Below are 23,403 nucleotides of genomic sequence, written 5' to 3' on the forward strand. Positions count from 1 at the left end.
AGACCACTCTCCCGACTGCTCCCTGCTCCTGGCCATCAACACCCCCACCCCCTTCTCCCCTGCTACCCTGCTGCTGACTTTTCACTCTCCAGACCTCTGTTCCTGCGAGCAGAGCCTCACCTATGCAGCTCTCATTTTCAAAACCCAGGCCCCCACTCACGCCCTCAACCCTGTGGCTCCAGGCCCATGCCAGTTCTAAGCACTGGGTACGGATGGCTGGCACTGGCTGGGCCCCAGCTGGGAATACAGCTCCACCCCCTCCCACACGGACTGCCTTCCGGGCCTCTCCCCACACTCTGCAGAGCCTGTTTTGCTAGAGTTGTCCTGTTGCAGCTGCCACTGCCAGGGTGTAGCAGCCCGAGGCAGCGCGAAGGATCCCAGGGCTCAGGGACATGGCAAGGAATACAGACCTCTCGGCCACACTTTACCCCACTGGCTGGGTGCTCCTAAAGGAACAAGATCAAATCTCAAAGCATCAGGCAACAACAGCCCCAGGAGTATGACACAGAACAATGAAGCAGCACACAGGTTGTCCAAGAAAGATACTGATGAAGGCCTCAAAAGGCACTCCTTAACTATTAACTGTACATGAACAAATGTACGTTAATAGCTACTGTAGAAAAAAGAAAATATTCTGGATCAAATGAAAGTGAGTTACCTTTTACAGGCCGACTTCTCTGTAAGCAGCTCTGGAGACACATACTGGGCTGTTCCTACAAACGAGTTGGCCCTGGCTGTTGAGAAGAGGAAAAAGGGAGAAAGGTCACGCTGAGACACAAGCATTTACCAACCATGCACCGTGGACGCTCACCCATCAGGACGTCATGGTTCACAAGGTTTAACTGGAGCTCTTTGTCACAGCACTAGTCCCCTGGAATCAGACTGTACACTCCTGAGAGCCCGACTTGTCCAAGGACCTCCCCTCAAACCCCCTTCTTGGGGCTCTCTCCTCCTAGGGCTGGCTCAGAGATCACCCACTCTGTGACACCAGCCCTGACTGCCTGGGCAGTCCCCTCCAGGCCACCCCACCACACGTTCTCTGGGTACCTCTCACAGACCCACTAGAGAGGCACTCGCCCAACCTCCTGTTAGCTGGGAGCAACTCGAAGACAGGGGACTTGTCTGTTTGCGTCCTGTGCAAATAGCTGTGGAGCCTAAATAGCCCCAGACACAGCAGACACAGATGGGACACGTGCAGGTGTGGGGAGGGCCTGGCCCCTCTGCAGGCTACGCGCCCCTAACAAACAGCTCACGGAGGTTAGGGGCGATGAAGGGAGTGAGAGCCGGGAGTTCTGGCCAGGGAACCTTCTCAACACCCTGCTGCCTCCAGTACTGGGCTGCACGACACCAGGTTCGCCAAGCTCAACCCAAACTCCTAGGGTCCGTGGCAGCAAGACCCTCTGAACCCGCTCATCACAAAACAGATGATGTAACAACACCTGAGTCACCCCAGCAGCCCTCAAGGACCTCAGGGGCTCGTGAGCAGCTGAGCAGCCCCGATGGGGCGGCACTTCGGGCAGGAGCCAGCCTGCTCTACTGCATGGCTCCTGAGGCATCCGCATGGGGTGTCCTCTGACATGGCGGAGACAGCACAGCCACTCTGCCCTTCCCTGTGACTGACAGACACAGGACCGGGATTCCCATGTGACAGCTGCCCACCGTCTGAGAGTAAAACACTTCTCTTAGGAGTGTGTCAAATGCTGCATCACCTTCGACACTTCCCAGGAGATGTCCCCCATCACTTGCCGTTACCTGCCACGCATGGCCTTCCACACCAGCCCCATATAACAGCACCCTGCACCTACACTAAACAGCTGTTGGCGAGGCTCTGGTCCTGCTCGGACAGGCCCCGGAGGAGACCACCCTTTCCGGCAGCAGGTTCCAGCATGGCCCTGTCTCCTGTCCCAGCACCCCACGGCAGACAGGAGGCCTAACCACTGTTTAACAACATTTTGCTCTGGGCAAACAAGTCCCGTGACTTAGCCTGACCCTTTTGCAGATCAAACGGTCCTTTTACTCAGTATCTTTAATAATCCCTGATAGAAAGTATTTGTCCCTAAGGACACATTTTCCTGAACTGACCTGAAAAGTAGAACATCACAGCAAATACACCTCCCAGCAAATGGTCTCCAGCCCTCCAGGCCACTTCTGAAACCGGGGACACAGAAAGTGGCACCCAGCCCCATGCAGGGTCCTGCCAGGTGGGCTTACTGACAAGTCTACACAGGGTTCTCAACTGGGGACAGACAGGCCCCCAGGGGACATCTGGCAGCGCCGGGAGACGTTTCCAGCTGGCACAACAGGGGCGGGAGGGAGCTCCGGTCACCTAGTGGACAGACGCCAGGGGTGCAGCTAAGCATCCCACACGGCCGCCAACAGCAGGAGCTCTCCAGCCCCACACGTCCCAGGCCCTGGGTGGCCTCTGCAGCCTCACTGGATGGCGCTCTCCTACCCCCTGAAGACATGGCCCTAAATAGAACAGGAGGAGCCAGCTCCGTTCTGGGACATCCTGGAGGAGGCGGAGCTGGGGAAGGGAGGACTGCTGAAAGTGCCTTCGTCCTTCCTGCTGGGCTGTGTGTACGTTCAGTCAGGGGAAGCAACCTTCTCCTTCTGCACTGACTGGAGGCTCTGTACTGGGCACCCCAGCCTAGTTCTGACAGACAAATGACTTGAGGTTACAGCTTTCTGGGACAAAACACAACAGACCCATGTTTGGTCTGTCTATAAAATTCTTGACAGTATATGGCTATAAATAACACAACACCTGAATTAAAATGCAAACAGAAACCAGGACGCCTAGCCACACCAACGCAGCACATGGCGTCTGGGCTGAGAGAGGCCATTGTGTCCCTGCTCACCATCCCCAGGGTGGCCTTAAAGTGGCGAGGGCTCGCCCTGGGGGAGACTTCCTGACTGCTGTCCAAAGGCCTCCAAGGCAGATGCCAGGGAAGACGACGCAGACACAGCCAATGTGCTTGCTCTTCCCCATGTGTCCCCAGTGTGGTCTCTGTCCTCCTCTGTGCTCTAAGGGGGCTCCTGTATACTGCAGCCCTGGAGTCAGCGGGAGCCCCCAGAGGGAGGCAGGGGAGAGCCATGGGTTTTACTCCTCCTGCCTCACCCCACACCACGCCCCTCTCCCACCGCGATGCCCCCCGCACCTGCCCCGGGCCAAGAAGCTCACAGTCCCTCCTGTGGGGATCCAGCCCTGTTGCTTCCTCGGCCCTGCTCTCCGTAATGCTCCCTTCAGTAAGTTATTTTCCTATAAAGACTTCGCGGCTGCATTTGCATCCTGCCAGGACCCTGAGTGATACTGCCAAGAACACTGAGGTGATTCATAAGAGGAAAAAAGAAATGAGAGCCAAAACCAAATGAAACCATTCAATGATGCAATGAATCAAAGACATGCAAACGAAAACATGATGGCCTATCAAATCAGCAGAGATAAAAAAGGAAATACACACTGCTGGCAAAGACTTGAGAAGACACACACAGTGCTACTGGTGGGGATATGGAAGGGTGTAATTTTCAGGGGAGCAATTTTCGAAAAAGCATCAAATCCATAGAGAACAAACTTGCCCTCTGAGCCAGCGACTGCACTCCTGGCACCTGGTCCTCAAGGATGGATCCTGCACGGGCAGCAGGATGACATGGGCCCCGGAGCCCCACTTGGTAACTCACTGCCACTACTGTGTATCCATTCTGCACAGTAAGCATGCGTTGCTTCTGCGATTTTTTTTTTTAAGATTTTATTTATTTCCCTGAGAGAGAGCAAGAGAGCAAGAAAGAGGACAGAGGGAGAGGGAGAAGCAGACTCCCCACTGATCAAGGAGCCCCACACGGGGCTCGATCCCAGAATCCCAGGATCACGACCTGAGGCGGGGGTAGATGCCCAACCGACTGAGCCACCCAGGCACCCGAGATTTGTTTTTTTAATGCTATTATTAAAAAGCTCTAAAAACGTATTATTATATGGAAAGATGTATTTACACATAATTAAATAAATAATTCAGGCTATCAAACAGTATTTAGAGGTATTTGTGCCTTTAAATAGCTACCTGATGAACCAAATAAGTCTAAAAGATATAAACTATTCCCAACCCCCCCCCCCAATGGCTGGGCTTTAAACAGTGAATCATGATGTCATTAGGGCTGTGTGGTTGTTGTAGGCTTTCTGGGCCTGGGTCGGCTTGTCTCCCATGACACCTGCCGCTTTCTCTCACCCAGGAACCCATGCCCACCTTCTCGGAGGCGGGACTTCAAGTCCCCAGGGAGGGAGGTATGAAATCACGCCCGAGGACAGGAGCTCTCTTGTTACTCATGAGATGAATGAGTCCTCTGGTGTGTGGAAAAGAATAGGACTGCCCTCAGAATGATGTTCCAAAGGCGTAAAATAAAATATGCGGGATGACAAAGGACAAAAATACCCAAACATTAAAGCAGCGACAGTGTGATGTAACAGTACATGATTCTCTTTACCGATGTAATAACAACAAGATCTGGCAGGTCTAGCAATACGGTAATTCTGAAGCAGCACCGGATGCACGTAACGGATCAAGAATCTGTGGGGTGCCTAGGTGGCGCAGTCATTAAGCGTCTGCCTTCGGCTCAGGGCTTGATCCCGGTGTTCTGCGATCGAGCCCCACATCAGGCTCCTCCGCTGGGAGCCTGCTTCTTCCTCTCCCACTCCCCCTGCCTGTGTTCCCTCTCTCGCTGGCTGTCTCTGTCAAATAAATAAATAAAATCTTAAAAAAAAAAAAAAGAATCTGTGACAACCGTGGTGGCCCTCAGTCGGTGGCGTGTCCTCTGACTCTTCGTTTCAGCTCAGGTCCTGATCTCAGGGTCGTGGGATCGAGCCCACAGCAGGCTCCATGCTCAGTGGGGAGTCTGGGGGAGATTCTCCCTCTGCCACTCCCCCCACTCGTGCTAGCACAGAGGTGCATGCACACTCAGTCTCTCTCTCAAATATATAAATCTTAAAGAAAAAAAACGTGGGGTCGAGGGGTGTCTGGATGGCTCAGTCGGTTGACTGTCCAACTCGATTTTGGCTCAGGTCCTGATCTCACGGTCATGGGATCAAGCTCAGTGGGGAGTCTGTTGGAGATTCTCTCTCTCCCTCTGTTCCTCCCCCAACTTGCGCAGCTCTAAAATAAATAAATAAATCTAAGGGGAAAAAAAGAAGGAATTCGTGACAAGTGTGATGGGACCAGGAAACACCTATGACTGCTCCCGATGACAGCAGGTGTTTGTTACCTACCTTCAGAACTAAAGGAAATGTCCAATTTCACTGCAAGTTTAGGAAAACTACGCAACTTTTTCCTCTCAGCTTCATGGACAGCTGACTTCTATGCATGACACGAGGGTTAAGAGCAGAGATAACCCAGTTCCCTCCCCCAGAGGCTCAAGAGATGAACCAAAGGCCAAACTGCTCCACCAGTTAGAAAACCAGGCCCAGAACCCACCGTTGGCCATAATGCTGCTATTTCCACGCCACTGACCCACTGAAAGTAGGCCACAGGGTCAGGGGAAACGAGGGTCTTGGGCTGGGCTGTTGCCTCCACCCCTGAAAGTGATTCAAAGAAAGTGTCCAGCATCCTGGGCCGAGGAACACTCTGGCCACCACCTCGGATTCAGAAGTGCCGATGAGGAAGGAGGGACCTCAAGAAGTGTTCCTGTGGCCAGAGGACACCTTTACTCTCTTCAAAGCTGAAGTACAGACTGCTAGGCTCTTACCCATAAGCCCACAAGTGAAGCACAGCCAGCACACTCCACAGAACGGGCTGACCTCCTGGACGAAAGATGAGCAAAGCGAATACAGCAACCCATAAAGAGCAGTCTGCACCATGGCCAAGTGGCATTTATCCCAGGAATGCACGGGTGGCTCAACATATAAGAAACAATCAATACACTATGTATCATTAGCATAACAGGAAAAACCCCACATGCTCATCCCAAGAGATTCAGAAAAAGGATCTAATAAAAATTCTAATAAAAATCCAACACTCCTTCATGACAAACATACGTCACAAAGTAAGAATAGAAAGGAACCCCCTCAATCTCATCAGGGCGTCTAGGAAAACCCCACGGCGAGTGTCCCATTTGATGGTGAGACGGAAGCTTCTCCCCTAAGATCAGGAATAAGACAAGGACGCCCCACACGGTCCTGGAGGTCCTACCAGGACAGGTAGACAAGAAGAGATAACAGGCATCCAGAGTGGAAAGGAAGAAGTAAAACCATCTTGAATCACAGATGACTTATCTTACACGCAGCAAGTTTTGAGGAATTCATTAAAGAAGCATCACAACTAAGAAGCAAATCCTGCCAGGCTGCAGGACACAAAATCAGGACACAAAAATGAAATGTATTTCTATATACTTGCACTGAACAACCTGAAAATGAAATTTGGAAAACAATTCCACTTACAAAAGCCTCAAAAATAAAATACTTAGGAATTTGCTAAAAACAGCACAAAGCTTATACATTGAAAACTATGAACGATTTTTGAAAGAAATCACAAGACCTAAATAAAAAGATACCCCATGCTGAGGGATCAGAGGACTTAATACTGTTGTGATGACGACACCCCCAGACCACTCCTCCACTTTCCCACCCCCACTGCAGGCCTTCACTCAGTGCAAGGCTTCAAGGACCATCGATGCTGCCAGTACCAGAACGCCACTCTTTTTAAAGACAGAATAATATTCCCCTGTGAGGACCGACCACATTCTGTTTACACATTTGCATGACCAGCTGAGGGACACTTGAGTTATCTCCACTTTCCGGCTACCACATAAAGCTGCTCTCAACATTCCTGTACACCTTTCTTCTGTGAACACGTTTCCAGTTCTCTTGGGTGTGGGCCTGGAAGTACAACTGCTGAGTTACAAAGTGACTGTGGCCAACCTGTTGAGGAACTGCCAGCCTTCTTTCCAAAGCGACTGCACCATTTCACATTCCCATCTGCGGAACATGAGGGCTTCGGTTCCTGCACACCCTTGCTAAGGCTTGGCGTCACTGTCATTTCGATCACAGCCTAGTCCTAGAAGCAGTAACTCAGTGTACTTTTGATCTGCATTTCCCCAATGACCTTAAGCATCTTTTCATGTGTTTATTGGCCATTTGTTTGTCTCCTTTGGAGAAACATTTATTCAGACTCTGTGCCCACTTTTAAATTTTTATTTCATTTTTATTTCTTGAGTTATGAGTTCTTTATACATTCTGGGTGTAAGTCCCTTAAGATATATGATTTGGAAATATTTTTTCCCATTTCACTTTCTGAATAGTAACACAGCACAAAAGTCTCCCAACTGGATGCAGTCTATTTTGCTTCTGTTGCTCATGCTTTAGGTGGCGTATCCAAGAAACCACTCACTGCCTAACCCAAGGTCATGGAGATTTACGCCTACGCTTCCTTTCAAGAGTTTCAGTTTCTGCATTCTACGTTCACATCTCTGCTCTATCCAAGTTACCTTTGGAGTTAGCTTTTGCGTATGGTGTGAGGAAGGGGTAAGTCATGTTTTTGATGAACTTGTCAACACTGAAGGATGACAGTGAACCAGTTCAAGCCTTGCACAAGTGGCAAATAAAGGGGAAAGGAAAGCAAGCATTCATCCTGTTTTTCCTCCGTAGTCAATACCACTACAGTTAACCAAATAGTTGCTATGGGGAAGTTTTTCTTTAAAGAACTCCAGCCAATGAACAAAAGAATTAAACTATGATCATTCTGCATTCTCTAGAGAATTAATGGATCTAGGCCATCATGGCTATAAAGGGCTGTTGACATCACAGAGAGAGATGACGGGTTGTTATGAGTGTCCTAATGGAGAACACACCCCAGCCTCTGGTGTGAGAAGCCTGAATCTGCATGTGATCAAGGGGCCAGGTCCAACTTCCCATTTCCAGCGCACAGAGCGGACAAGAGCATTGTTACATGACTCCACAGAGGTGCAATCAGGAAACTCCAAGAAACTCTGTAAGACAAATGACCTGGTTTCTTCAGCAGACTGCAACGGAAAAAATAAAGAGTGAAAAAGAAATGTAAGAAAGAAATTAGCTAAGCCCAATGTGGAGTTTTATTTGAATCCTGATTCAAGTAGACAACTACCAAAAAAATTATGATATAGAATTATGACAACTGGAAATTTAACACAGTATTTTGAGACATAAAGCAATTACTGTTAGTTTCTTATGTATGAAAACGGTTTGCTATTGTAATTGTATTTTTCAAAAGAAACATTATATTTTAGTGTTAAATACTAAAATATTTACCGGAAAAACAAATCGATGATGGTGGAAATCAGGTCACATGCATGGTCTCAATTTTCCAAAAAGCAAGTACTGTGTTAAAAAGAAAAAAAAAGGGGGGGGGCGCCTGGGTGGCACAGCGGTTAAGCGTCTGCCTTCAGCTCAGGGCGTGATCCCGGCGTTATGGGATCGAGCCCCACATCAGGCTCCTCCGCTATGAGCCTGCTTCTTCCTCTCCCACTCCCCCTGCTTGTGTTCCCTCTCTCACTGGCTGTCTCTATCTCTGTCGAGTAAATAAATAAAATCTTAAAAAAAAAAAAAAAAACCAACTCCATGTATCAGAGCTATGAATATACAAATACCAATATTGAGAAGACCAGAGTAAACCACTTCTCAATGTAAAGAGTTGTATCTGGTGGTGTAAGTACAGGGACTCGACTTTCTCCTCTAACATGTGAACTCTGCTTTTGGGGTGGGTGGAGCTGTCCTGCTCATGCAACACTGGGGGCGAGGCAGAGGCACTGGAGCAGGGTCCAGAGTCCACAGCACACTGAGAGGGGAGTCAGTACTGGCCTGAGGGTCTGGATGATGGCCATCCACAGAAGGTAAAGGTGGAGTGAGTGGCAGAACTGACTTAGGCTCTGCAGCCTCCCCCTCCATCCCCTCTCCCGTCACCTGCCCCCAACACCTGCCAGTCCTCCCCTCTTGTTTGGAACCTCCACATCTGGATGCATACCAGAAAGGCCTACACAGTTCAAGACACAAACCCTAAGTCTGAACCTCTGTGGCATCCTGAGCTCCCCAAACCACTTACGAAGAGGGCAAAGGCCAGTGACACCGCCACCGACAAGGACCTTACTCTGCATGATTAAGCTGCCCCCACTTGAATAGGTCTGTGGGACCCTTGTTAGGTGAGGTTAGAAGTCACAAGTCCTCTGTGCCAGGAAGTCCTCATCAATCCCACAGACCCTCCTCAACAGCTGGCTCTTTCCTATTCCTGCCCCTCACAACCAGGGGGCCACTATAACCCCATAGGAAGCAGTGAGAGAGAGACACAGGAATGACCCACAGGGACAGAGGTCTGGGAAGACAGACAACCTGCCTCTTGCCAGGAGGGTGAAACAAGCTCATGCACACAGTACAGCTAAGGAGCCTGGGCTATGTTCCCACCAACGCTTGCTCTCTGCAAGCTTAACATGTCTTTGGGAAACCATCTCTGTACAAAAGTTAAAAGCTAACACAAGAATAAATTCTAAGATTCGGAACTACTTTAAACAGAAAGTGAGAGCAAGTCACTAAAATGAATCACTCACATAATTATACATGTTTCTCCCTCTTTCCCTATGAAGGAAAAAAAAAGCCAAACTCATCCATATATACGAGCAAGTCTCCCTGGTTTACAGTGTAAGGACTTTCAGACTTCTAGAAAAAAAGAAATGCAGGTTCATTTCACTATTTCACCAATGCATTTAAATTCTTGTTTTCTAAATGGCTACAAGGCAACAGGACCAGCTCGTGCCAAGCGTCAGATTCTAAAGGGAATGCACGTAGAGCAAAAAGGGACAGAGCAGATGGCGAGGGGGCTGACTCTTGAGGCTGACTGGGGGGCCCCACGGGCAGTCACACATGAGACAAGAATGGGGCCGCAGCAGCCCCAAGTTCCTGTCCAGTGCACCCGGGTCATGGGCAATGCTTATGGCTATGGGTTACACTGTATCCACAAAAACACAACTGCCGGCCAATACAACGTTACTATGCAACCGGAATGAGTCAAATAGATCAAGGCTTCAGGGCATCTCACAAGTGCCTAGAGGACTTCCCCAAGGTGGGAAAGGGGGAAAGGGAGCTGCAAAAGGCAGGTGAGTGGCACCAGGACAGAAATTTGTTGAGAAATAAGAGTATCTTCCCTGATGGCAAGTTTTGTTTTGGCCACAAAAGGGTGGTGCCCTAGGATTCTCTGAGAAGTTCCCAAATCCAAGATGCAGTCTTGGCGATTCAATGAGTGTTTGCACAAACATCGAGGCACTACCTGACAGAATCTTCACAATAATCCTGAGAGTGAAAACACAGGGCTGCAAGAACACCTGGGAAGCAAAGGTAAGATACCCTGTGGAAGAGAACTCACAGAGGCCCAGCCAGGCGCAGCTGGAGGAGGGGACCCCAGGCATCAGTCCGGCAGCCGCCCTGCTTGCGCACGCTCACTAAAGAGGCCTCAGTTCAACCTCAGGCAGAGAAGGCCTGCCCAGCTAAGCTGGAGGGCTCTCCCACTGCTGCATGGGGCTCAGGCTCCCCTCTTCCACAGGAGGGCAGTTGTAGCGAGGTAGGTGCTTCCCTCTGAACCCAGTCCTTCTCTTTCATGGGTCCCCACGAGCCCTGGCAGAGGCGAGCACACTGCCCCAGACTCGAGGGCCAGGCTCAGGGTGGCTCTGTCTGGGACACTTGTCCTGACTCAAGGTTCATTTTCAAGGTCCCTTATTAATTCCAAGGTCCCCGCTGGCTAGCTAGGACACCCAAAGGCACTCTTCCAGCCCACTTTACTGTCAGCTCCTCCTCCTCAGGTGACAGTGGTCACGATACCTAAACCAACACCAGGAATTACCCCAGGGGACAGTGATCACGAGGGTTTGTAATTATAAATGTGCACTCAAGCAGCAGGTTAGACATCAGCCCCCACTTGTTCTGTGATCTCACAGAACCTCACTATCATCAGCGTGCCTGGATCAACTACACAGAGGAGTTGCGGAGACAGACGGCCAGATGGCAGGTACTGGGATATAGGGATGGCGCTCTCACAGTTGCAACCCACAGTGCCAACACGTAGGGCTGGGAGCTGACTCCATCGACCCCATGCTCCTGCACAGAAGACCAGGAACAAACGTGGCACCGTGGCATCTTCTAGGACTAGGGAGGGTGAGCCGTAGTGGACACTCCCAAGTGCTCACAAGGACCTGGGACACCAACATGCAGACTGGCTGGCAGACCAACCAAAGACCACCCGGAAGAGCCTTCCCTCCACCCACCAGACCAGGTGCAAACTGCCCAGGGTTCAGGCAGAGCCACACGGAAGCCAGGGCCTGCCCCTGTGAAAGCTTAAGTGTCTACTTTGCGACAGCAAAGCTATGACAAACATGTCACTGACAACAAATACAAGGCCATTCAACACATTTCTAAGAAGCTGTTTTTGATCTTAAGCACCGAACGGGGACATGCTGGAAACAGGGCACTCACACACCTTGCTTACTCTCTGGGGACAATACTTTCGCTGTTCCGAAATCTGTGATCTGGATGTGCATGTCTTCATTTAACAAAATGTTTTCGGGTTTCAGGTCCCTGTGAAAGTAGATTTTGTACATTTGAGATGAAATATTTAAATAGCAGCATTATTACACTCTCAGTTTTGCTGAAAACAAATGAACTGATTAAATACTTATAATCTCTATGGACTAACAACCAAGAATGCAAGTCTAAAAAGTTCACACTGAACAAATATCAACTGCATCTAATGAGTACATTCAAACTGCATCACTTTATAAATGCACCTGTCATTTTCAATACACTTGTTATTAAAGTGTAATCCATCATTTTTAACCCATAAAAGGAAGATCTTTGAAACCTACTGTGGTCAGGTAATCATCTCACAATATATATAAATCAGCCATCATGTTGCACACCTTTGACTTATACAGTAATCAATGTTCATTGTTTCTCAATAAAACCAGAAAAAAAGATTAAAATGTTAAATTTTGTTATGTGTATTTCACCACAATAAAAAACCACCCGTGACAGCAACAACAAAAGAGCTCATACGAACACTTTCGATTTGACATTATCATAGGGTCACGGAAACTGAGATCAGAAACAAGCACACATGCGAGCCACAAGGCGGGGACCGAAAGCACCAGTCAGGACGGCCGAGAGAGCCACTGGCGGCCAACTTCACCTGGCACCGGGGGACGTCAACTCCTCCTTAGTTCTCACAAGGAGGCCTCCCACCCCTCCAGAAAATCCCACAGAGCTGACCCGAGGCCTGGGGAGCAAAGCCCACAGGCCGCTGGCGTGGTACCTGTGAATGATGCCCTTGCCATGCAAGTACTCCAGAGCTGACACCATCTCGGCCGTGTAAAACCGGGTGCATGTCTCATCGAATGAGCCAATTTTGCGAATGTATTTAAGTAGTTCTCCATTTTTGGCATAACTAAGACCAAAGTCTAAATATTGCATTGTTAAGGAAGAGTACAAAATCATTTTTTTAAACTAAACTTACAGCCCAATAGAAATATTTTTAATTAATGAAAACCAATGGTACCCGAGGCCTGAGACAGCTGTCCCTCTTCAGGTCGGCTGAAGATCACCTGTCGTGATCAAACCCACAGCTGCTGGGGCTGACAGGGCTCCCTGGCCCCAGCCCCAGGACCAGGCCCCAGCATAGGTTTCTCCCCGAGAATACAATGACACACACCCCTCGGCCCGACTGCTCCTTCTGGACCCCACCATCCCCAAAGGTACTCACGGGCTCAGCGAAGGGAAGCCACTAGACAGAGTGGCCAGAGCCTGTGGCATACATGTCTCTTGGCAGGCTTCAGCAGGGGGAAGGGGGCCCTCCATCCTAATTCAGCCCCAAACCCTCACCACAGTGGACACACAGCATTTACTGAGCACCAACTGTATTCCACGGAGAGCTAAGAGTCAATTCATGTAAAGGTTTCTCGAATGCATGCTCCTGTCCAAGTATAAAGTAACAAGTTTTACAAGAGGAATACCATTTCATTATCTTCTTGATTCTATCAATTTACTGGCCACCCGCTGGGGAGAGAAGCGAGAAACACAGCATCTTTCCTTCAGACACCACTGTGGTGTGATTTGCTTCCATTCTCCCTTCCCAAAAGGATTACAGACTGGAACAATAATGGATCCCATACAACGGCTTCCTCTTGGAAGCACCAAACAACTGCACCTATAAACGGAAACCTATAGGTACTTCACGGCTCCCCAGCAGCCAGGGACACAGTGACAAGAGTCCTCACTACTCTAGGTAGTGGCTCTGAGGGCAGGAAGGGGTGGCCTGCACTCAAGGTCTTCCGTCTGGCTTCTGTTCGCCAGGGCACTGCCATCTCCCACCGAGGAGAGAGTCTGATGCTGCAAGACAGTGAGGATGAGCCCAGGATGGAAGGGACCAGTGACCAAAGCTGCCCAAACCTGTCCCTCATTCAGCCCCACCTGTGGCCACCCAAGCCCTTCCAACTAGGACAACAGGAACCTGAAGCAAAAAAACACACCTTGCTCGCAGGGAATGCAAACGGTCCCAGCCAGACCCCTTCACAGCTCACCCCGCTCTGTCTGCTCTGCAGGGAAGGCTGGTGTCCGTGGCCTCCTCCCCAGCGGCCTGTCTGACCCCAACGCAGGACCTCAGCGCCAGCCGGGCCAGGAGCCCCACCTGGACCAGCCACAAAGCTCGGCACTCGGGCATGCCTAGGAGCCTGCAGCAGCCAGAAGGGGCTCGGCCTTGGCGCGGCACAGCGCCTCTCTGAGCTTCACAGGGTTTGCCCCTTATCTGACCACGTCGTGAGTTCCTGTTTCCTGGGTGAAGGACACTTCTAGTTCTCTGCTCAGCTGTGGAGCGAAGGTGACCAAAGGTTTTGAACATGACAACTGTTGAGGGTCCTAGCTCCAAGCCCGTGTTGGAGCCCACATACTTTCCTCATCCCCAGAAGTACTCTCTCACACCTCCTCAGTCCACTTCACCTCCTAGAACATTTCTCCCTCCCTCAGCACGGCCAGAGGCCCAGGGCGGCAAGGAGGAAGCTGTTCTCTTCCATGAAGTGGGTGAATTCCTGAAGGATGAGCAAAGACCAGGCCTGTGACAGAGCCCGGTAAGCTCAATGCCTATGACTGGCAGAGGAACCTGGCCCAGAGAGGTTACGCCACTGACTCAAGGTCACGAAACCATGGAGGTACAGAAGTGGAGCCCAGCCTCCTATGGCTCAGAGCACTACTCCTGTCCCCGAGCCGCACGAGGGAACACACAATGATGAGCAGCCAATCAAGGTGGCTCAGAGGTGAGAGAGGCAGTAAGCAGCCATGAAGAGGACTCCTCAGTGTCCTCAGGGGCCACAAGCAGTGACGGCAGAGTGGCGGGGACGGGGTGATGCTGCAGCCACGCAGAAGCATACATTCTCTAACCCTAAACAAACCAATGAGGAGCCCCCTCTCTGCCCTACATGCCTCTGGCTACGAGACCATTTTACTGCTCCCCCTTGAAGGTGGAACCACTGGGCAGAACCCACTGTGTGTGCTGCCCGGACCTCCTCACCTCTCTCTCTTGAAACCCCCTCCCCACCCCAGAACAACTAGTACAAGGGCCATTCCACAGGGCAGACCCAGGCCCCAGATACTCGGCCACTCCGCGGCACCTGACCTGGCCGCCAAGCACCCCTCACTGAAATCAGCTGGCCCTGGGGCCCCCGAGGTCTGTCTGCTCCGCTCACTGGCAACAGCCTGCCTCCTGCGTGTCAGTCTCTGTGTGGGGGTCACGAGGGCTCAGGCCTCAGAACTCTTCCCAGCCTGCTGACGCCCCCCAGCCCTCAGTCCGCACACGGCCCTGACTCCTCACCGTGCTCTGCCAGCACCAGCACGCGCAGACGCACTGAACACCAACACCGCACACGCCTCCAGCCTGGCCTCTCCCTCGGTGCCTTCTGGCTCAGTCACTGCACCCCTGTGCACCCCAACCCTGAGGCCCCTCGCAAGAGCCTTCAGCGTGGCACCAGCCACCATCACAGCAAATGGCTGCTCTACCCTAGCCCCTCGGCTCCCTACACACTTAGAAGAAAATCCATAATTCTGTCCCTGCCGAGCCTTTTCACTCCACCAGCACAGGAGCACTCCAGCCCTTACTCCACCCAGGTCTCTGGCCCAAGTCCACGTGCCCGCAGACCACCAATCTCCAAGAGCAGCACTGTCCTTCACCCTCTTACCTGCCCTCACCGCCCTTGCTCCCTCAAGTCTACTATGCGGGCACTGCTGGTCTGGGTGTGTCTAACTCCTCCACGGGATGCAGCCTTCATGAGGGCCGAGCCTTCTTCACCTTTTCACCAGCATATTCCCATCACCGGCACTCAACAAGAACTTCTCGAGGAGCAAAACAACAAATTCAGCGGACAGTTGAAGGAGCCAGAAAATGGTGCTGAAGGGGGAACAGAGTGGAGCACAGTTCTAAGCCAGAAGAATCTGTGTAGAAAGAGCCAGGGAAAGCCTGGGCGAGAGGGGGGTGGATGGGGAAGCCAAGCCCTCACGGGGACCAGCTCCTGGGGCAGGGGTGGAAGCTGAGGAGACACGAGGGCAGGAGGGAAAGAACGAAGGCCAAGACTGAGGTTTAGGCCTGAACAAGCCTCGAGGCAACTCCCTTTGACAGCCAACCTCTCTCAGTGGAGCAGAAACCAGAAGAGCATCTGATGGGACTGAGGACAGAGTTGCTGGGGCACAGAGGGGCTGAGGCACAGAGGAGCTGGGGAACTCCTCGCTGGGAAAAACTACAGGAAAGGGCTGTGGAGTGAGGAGAAACTGGCCAGCCAGGCTGCGTGATGGGCAGACGACACAGTGTGGCCTACCCTGGCGACCATGGTGCCCTGCCTGTCCTGCTCCCTAAGCAAAGGTAAAGGAGCGAAAAAAAACACTGCTCCAGGGGTTAGTGGAGAAATCAAGAAGCAGAAGAGGTCCTCAGAAGAAGCGATCAGTGGGGTGTGACAGCCCTGATGGAGAGTCAGAGGCACTGGGTGATCAGAACTATCCACAGGCAGAGAACAGACAGGGGCGGGGGCCACGGGGAAGGAAGGAGGGAGCCTGGAGGGTCTGGGGAGGACAGCATTCTGGGTACTGTGGGAAAGAGTTTGGGCTCCTGTGGGTGGCTCCCTGGACTTCTCACTTGGGGGCTAAGCCTGGAAAAGATGTCCCTTCCAACCAAACCCTACAGCCTTGGGCCAAAGAGGGCAGAGAGGGGCCCTGGATGCCCAAGATCCTTCTTCCTCCCTCATTTCCCTGCTTCTGAGTTACAGGAATAAGGGAATGACTTTGAATAAATCACGGAGTTAAAACAGTAACAATCCTTTAGATACAATGCTTATGAACAAAAAACTTCAAAAAGGTTTGTGATGATTTCCTTTGAAGTAACATTCTACTTCAGTGAACGTCAGCAATCCCAGGGGCTCTCAAAGCAAAGTGATGTGAATTCATATGTATTTAGAATATGCCACCCTTGTCCTTTCCAGGGAAGGAAGGACTTGTGAAAGTACACAATGGGGTCATGATTCCAAAACAGTATAGGGGTCACTGGTGTGATTTCAGAAAGCTCTGACTGTTCAAAGGATACACAGCTTTTCATCATCCTGAAATGTGAAGTAAAGTTTAACAAAGAACGGGTGATCCAGGCGTGACATCACGTCTCTCTCTCTGGTTACATACGGGACCTTGTTTTCTTTGATAATGTGACGTTTCTCTAGAATTTTAACTTAAAGTAAGAGAGAAGCAAGTTACTACGATTGATAATGATTAAAAAAATTAAAAATAAAAGTCATAAAGGTAACTGGTACAATTTAAAGTTTTTCACAAAACCTACCCACTGGCTTTGTGGTCTCTGAGACGAGCAGCATCCCACCCCTGAAATCAGCACAGAACCTCCAGGTGCTGGCAGCCTGGCGGCCACGTGCTAACACACACCCTACCCTGCATCCCAGACATACAGCCCCCCGGATTTAGTACTTACTAGCATATTCCCTTGAGGTTGCTAGTTCTCGGGCCAGGACAACCTGGTTTGGGAAGAGAAGACAAAAAACACTCAGTGTAACATCGACTCTCACAAGTCACCTTGTGGCTGACCACACAAGCCAACCTGCTCCATGAAATTACATTTAAATATCTGAAGTTACATTAAAATACACTGGTCCTGTGCTAACAAATTTGGCTGGATGTCAACGATAAAGTTAATGTGTTCTAATAAACAGCAAATGCATAGATCAATCAAATGCCTTCAGAAGGTTCTCGATCAGCTGCTAAGTTTCCATGGTGCAGTGAAGTATACACGCAGGGACATCTTGCACTAATGTAACCCTCACAAGTTGTAGAAAGAAACAGCAAATAATACCTCGAGTGAGTCCTGGGAACTCCTTCAAAAAACAATTTTTAGAATATGTTCTCAATATATGTTCATTGTAAAAAGCCGCCCTGAATTTGGGCTTTTTCAAATAACTGTGACCGTACATTTCAGTTGACACTGTGCTCAGGTACGGTAAACACTGTCCCTGCCATCAAGGGCACAGGAAACTAAGGCACATGGGGCCCCTAGACAGTGCCTCCTGCATGCCGTGCCTCCCGTCCACGGTTCAGTCCCACTCCTGGCAGCCTTTCTCAGTAGCACACCTAAGGCTTGCACTCACACTGTACTTTGGGGACAGAAAGCCAACAGGTCTTAGCACAACCTGGAAAAGAGATTTCTACACAAGCAATTCCTGGGCACAAATGAGCACCAATTTCCACATGCCTGATGAGGCCAGTCGGCTGGGAAGCTGGGGCAGCCCCCACTCACCACGGCCAGCTGAGGCGGAAGATGCCCCTCCTAAGACACCTGCAGGAAGGATGGCTCGAGGACCAGAGTGCAGATGGATACCTGCCCAACTCCTGGGGGGATCCCTGGGCCTCCAGGGGAGCCCTTCTGAGGCCACAGGCCAGGTTCATCCTATTACAGATTTCTCCAGCAGATTCACCAGTGCTCCTGGGAAAGTACTGTGTGAAACACCCTGCAGTGATTAAGAAGAATGGGGCTGGATCACATGTGCTCAAGTGGAAAGATCTCAGAGATCTTTCTGGAGGAATGCACCTGTGTGGACTGTTCTCAAGCACTGGGGGGTGATGGGGAGGGGCTGGGGAAAGAAACCCCTCCCTAGGTTATGTGTTTATGAAATGTTAAATTTCTTCACAGGAAAAAACTCTAAGAAAGTACTAACAATTGATGGGATCCTTTCTGAAGCGGGTACTTAGGAAATCTTTCTGTTGTGTGAATTCAACATTTCATGCGCAGGCTTCCTTATGGGCACAGGGCAGGGAGTATCCCTCTTCCAGGGAACAAGGCATGACACATCCCTCCACCTCACCGGGCCGACAGCAGGGCTAATCTGGACATCAAGATCATCCCCAGGGGACCAGATAGCAGCAGGCTGGGCCTCCCCACTCTCCAGGGCAAGGCTCGGCCAAGTGCAGATCCTGCCCAGCCTGGGAACGGCCGCTTGTCCTCCACCCTCCCCCGCAAATCTAATTTTAAGTGGTCTCTATTTCAGGAGTGATGAGAAAGACCTTGAGGGTAGCACATATAATCTGAGACCCAGAGCTGCAGGATTCCACGCTGCGCCAGGAAGGAGACCCCTGCTCATGGTGCTTTTCCCTGGCACCTGGGTTCAAAAGGCACAGGGATGACGAGAATTACAGCCAGGGCTTTTCAACATCAGGAGTGCATCATCCAGGGGCACCTGGGTGGCACAGCGGTTGAGCGTCTGCCTCGGCTCAGGGCGTGATCCCGGCGTTATGGGATTGAGCCCCACATCAGGCTCCTCTGCTATGAGCCTGCTTCTTCCTCTCCCACTCCCCCTGCTTGTGTTCCCTCTCTCGCTGGCTGTCTCTATCTCTGTTGAATAAATAAATAAAAAATCTTTAAAAAAAAAAAAAAGGAGTGCATCATCCAGAATGAATGGTGCCTACTTTTACCTGCTGTGCAGACCCATGGACAAGGGGGAGTTTCACAAATAAAGGCCTCATTTACTAGTCAAGATAAATGTCCACGAAGCAAAACTGAGATAAAGAGAGAAAGCTGCTTCTTTTACCTGATTATTTTAAGTAACTGTGCAGAACACCCAAGGTTCTTTTCAAAATAGTTTCTTCTTTCTGAGAGGATCTGTGAGTACTAGAATTACTGGGGACTATCCTCCTAGCTGAAGATTTTTATCACGAGGGCACAATTCTTCCATAATTTAAACAGAAACTGCCAACAAAAAATCTAAATTAAAAGTGCAAGGGGAGACAACTGGGTAGTTCAGTCGGTTAAGTAACTTCCTTCAGCTCAGGTCATGATCCCGGGGTCCTGGGATCAAGCCCCATGTTGGGCTCCCTACTCAGTGGGGAGTCTGCTTCTCCCTCTCCCTCTGCCCCTCCCCGTTTGTGCACACATGCTCGTGCGCACGCGCACTCTCTCTCTCCAATAAATAAATAGAACCTTTAAAAATATGTATATAAGGGAAGGAAAAAGTTAACACTGATTAAAACCAAGCTGGGAACACAGGTGAGCTATAAAACTTCATGTTCTTATTCATATTTTGCAACATTTCATGAATGTAAAAAGAGAAAAGGGAAACACGCCTCACATGAGGTTTCTGCCCTGAGGCTGAGGTAAGAAGGCCCTGGCCATCTGCAGGGCGTGCTGGTGCTCAGGCCTGCCCCCAACCTGCGCAAGCCCCGGGCCCCATCACAGCCATGTGGGTCTACCACCTCAGCAAAGGGGCTGCTCTGAACCTTCATTTCTTTGCTTGAAAAGGAAAAATGCCACAAAACAGGCACAACTCACTCAGGTAGCAAACAGAGGTACCCTGCATGTGACTTGCGGGCCCTGACTGAAACTGAGGCCATGAGAACCCGGGGACTAGCAGGTCTGGGGCTGCGCCTCTAGCAGGGGTCAAGGCTGTGCTGTTTTATATACTGTTTTAAATAACAGCAAAACAGGCGCGCCTGGGTGGCTCAGTCGTTAAGCGTCTGCCTTCAGCTCAGGGCGTGATCCCGGCGTTCTGGGATCAAGCCCCGCATCGGGCTCCTCCGCTGGGAGCCTGCTTCTTCCTCTCCCACTCCCCCTGCTTGTGTTCCCTCTCTCGCTGGCTGTCTCTCTCTCTGTCAAATAAATAAATAAAAATCTTTTTAAAATAAATAAATAAATAAATAACAGCAAAATAGTAAAGGTCGTTAAATGTTTCCTAAAAGCTCTTAAGAGATATTGATACACTTTCAAACAAAGGGACAGAAAAGCTTCCCAAGACCTTGCTAATGCGACACAAGGACACAGGATGGAATCTGTTGATGATTGGTTAGAATAAAAATTAACTGCATCAAAAACCAAACCAAACCAAACAACAGAAAATCAATCGATAGATGCCTTTTAAAGCTTTCATCTACAAAATCATGGCTTAGGTATTTTAACCACGTGATACTTGGTGGGAGGTGGCCCCAAGTCACCCTCGCAACCAGAGTAAACCCCAAAGGGGTCTGAGACCCTCACCTAGGGAAGAACATCACCCTGGTAATGGGGTTCCCTAGCTCCAAGCCCTGAGGAAAGTCAGCCATCCCGAGGAAAATACACTCATTCAAGAAACAGCAGTGGCAGATACTCACTGTGGAAAAAGAGCCTTCACCAAGAATTTTCCCAAATTTGAAGTCTTCAGGCCGTTTCTTCCGAGGCTGTGGTGGCGGCTGTGTGGTGTGTTGCAGCGAGTTGGTGCTCGGGCGGGACTCAGCCGCGGTGCTGTCCATGGTGGGGCCCTGTCTGCTACCACCGCTGGGAATGGCAGGGGCCGTGCCGGACTCAGTCTGGGTCCTCACCATTGATGGGGATGGGCAAGCACATAACACCACGCTGGACTGAATAGGAACGGTGTCATACTGGCGGACACAGGAAAAAGAGGTAAGACTCAAAGCGGCTCACTTTTCCTAAATGTATGAACTAAAGCGTTAAAATTGCTGAAACACGAACACCAAGCACAGGGCAAACCATCTGACATTTTGCCACAGGGTTCAGGCCACTGCTCTCCTCTCCCAAGTCCCTTCCCTGCTCAAATCCCAGCCCCCACCCCCATCTCGCATGCCCAGCAACCCCGCCATCGAGCTCCTATCCACCCTCACTCTCCTCCCTCAGCACTGAGTGACTCTCCAACCACCGCCCCTCCCCCCGCCACGGCCAGTTGGCCTTCCCATCACTGCCCAACCTCAATGCCACCTGCAGCCAACCCCAGCCCACAGAGGAAGCCAGTCCAAACTCTCTGACCACGGTGTCTCCATCCAGAACTCCTTGCCTACTCACCCACCCGCACTTCATACAAGGCTGGACACACAGAAGGTGCTCAATCAGGGCTTGAACACAGACGGGCTTAAGACCGCATCCGCAACTCAACAGAACTTTAGCCTAGCAATCCTAGAGCATGCAAGTACAACGTCGTGGAAAGAAGACTCCAGGGACTGTCAGCCACAAATAACAGTTATAGCTGAGGGTGCCTGGGTGGCTCCGTCGGTTGAGTGCCCCACTCTGGAGCTCAGCTCAGGTCATGATCTCGGGTTCATGAGTTCAAGCCTCATGTTGAGCTCCTCACTGGGTGTGCAGCCTACTTCAAAAAGAAAAAGTTACAGCTGATAAAAATGAATAAGCTTCTCAAAAAAGATAGCAGTGGAATAACTGGTTAACAACTGGGAAATTACCTATCTAGAGTCCAGCTCCTCACTTCAACCAAAGTCACCCCCAAGCCAGGTAGAGTGTTAGGTTTTTAAGTTATTTAAACAAATTCAAAATTTAACAAATTTTAAAAATTATTCAATGGAATCCCTACTAACATCCCAACTGGCTTCTTCGCAGAAATTGACAAGCTGATTCTAAAATTCACATAGAACAGAGAACAGCCAAACAATCTCAGAAAGAACAAAGCTGAACAACTAACTACCTTACTCACACAACCTGATTTCAAAACTTACTACGAGGCTACAATAACCAAGATGGGGTGGTCCTGGCATACGACAGATGCAGAGGGGAGCGGAATAGAGCTTAGAAGTAGAGGCCTATGGGCGCCTGGGTGGCTTAGTCGTTAAGCGTCTGCCTTTGGCCCAGGGCGTGGTCCCGGGGTCCAGCCCCACATCGGGCTCCCTGCTCTGCTGGAAGCCTGCTTCTTCCTTTCCCACTCCCTCTGCTTGTGTTCCCTCTCTCTCTTGCTGGCTGTGTCTCCCTCTGTCAAATAAATAAATAAAATCTTAAAAAAAAAAAAGTAGAGGCCTAGATGTCTACAGCCTACTGATACTTGAGAGAGTGCCAGGACCCTTCAGTGAATAGGAACACTCTTTTCAACAAATGCATAGCCACACACAAAAAGAATGAAGTCGAATGCCTTTCCTGTATCAGATACAAAACTTAGCTCAAATGTTACCAAAGATCTATGTGTAAGAACTAAAACTATAAAACTCTTAGCAGAACATATATGAGTAAATTCTCCTGACCTGGCAATGGCTTCTTAGATATGAGACCATAAGCACAAACAACAAAAGGAAAAAAAAAGAAAAAAGAAAAAACACAGATCAAGGGACTTTGATCCACCAAGAAAGTGAAAAGACAACCCGTGGAATGGAACAAAGTATGTGTCGATCCCGTATCTGCTAAGGGGCTTGGAGGCACAAAGAGCTCTTACAACTCAATTAAACACACACACACACAATTAAAAACCAGGCAAGGGATTGAATAAACATTTCTCCAAAAAGATAAACAAACGGCCAATAAGCACATAAAGAGATGTTCACCATCAATTCTTACGGAAACGTGCATCAAAGCCAGGAGGAGACTCTTCCTCACACTCACTCAAGTGGCTAGAATCAAAGACAGACAGTAACCAGTGTTGGTGAAGATGTGGAGAAGCCGGGACTCCCACCACTGCTGCTGGGACGTAAAATAGTGCAGCCGTTTGGGCAGACAGTCTGGCAGCTCCTCGAAAGGAAGCAGGCGCCATACAAGCAAGCTTTTCCACTCCTAGGTGTATACCCAGGAGAAATGGAAACCTATGTCCACGTGAAACCTGTAGAGCAATGTTCACAGCAGCATGATTCCTAACAGCCAAAAGGTGAAAACAACCCACATGTCTACCAATGGGTAAATGGATACACAAAACATAGTCTAGCCATAAAACTCAGTATTATTCAGCCACAAAAAGGAAATACTGATACAAGCTACAACATAAATGAACACAGAAAACATTATGCTCAGTCAAAACGGTCAGACACAAAAGGCCACATATTGTGGGATTCCATTTCCATGAAACGTCCAGAAGAGGCAGATCCACAGACAGAAAGCAGATGAGTGGTCATCAGGGGCTGGGGGGGTGGGGGTA

General features: G+C 50.0%; 1 protein-coding gene across 2 annotated transcripts in view; it reads right to left on the bottom strand.

Moving 5' to 3' along the window:
• Positions 1-23,403, bottom strand: part of PDPK1 (3-phosphoinositide dependent protein kinase 1) — a 73,847-nt gene that overhangs the window by 23,199 nt on the left and 27,245 nt on the right. For both annotated transcript variants that reach the window (XM_040635489.1, XM_040635490.1), the window contains exons 2-7: positions 20,660-20,926; positions 17,001-17,043; positions 16,608-16,745; positions 12,306-12,450; positions 11,475-11,572; positions 659-734 (exon numbers count right to left, since the gene is read on the bottom strand). In XM_040635489.1, the coding sequence (XP_040491423.1) occupies positions 659-734; positions 11,475-11,572; positions 12,306-12,450; positions 16,608-16,745; positions 17,001-17,043; positions 20,660-20,926 (767 nt within the window). The remainder of the gene's footprint in view (positions 1-658; positions 735-11,474; positions 11,573-12,305; positions 12,451-16,607; positions 16,746-17,000; positions 17,044-20,659; positions 20,927-23,403) is intronic.

Source organism: Ursus maritimus, unplaced genomic scaffold (genome assembly GCF_017311325.1).
Source record: "Ursus maritimus isolate PB19 unplaced genomic scaffold, ASM1731132v1 scaffold_2, whole genome shotgun sequence".
NCBI lineage: Eukaryota > Metazoa > Chordata > Mammalia > Carnivora > Ursidae > Ursus > Ursus maritimus.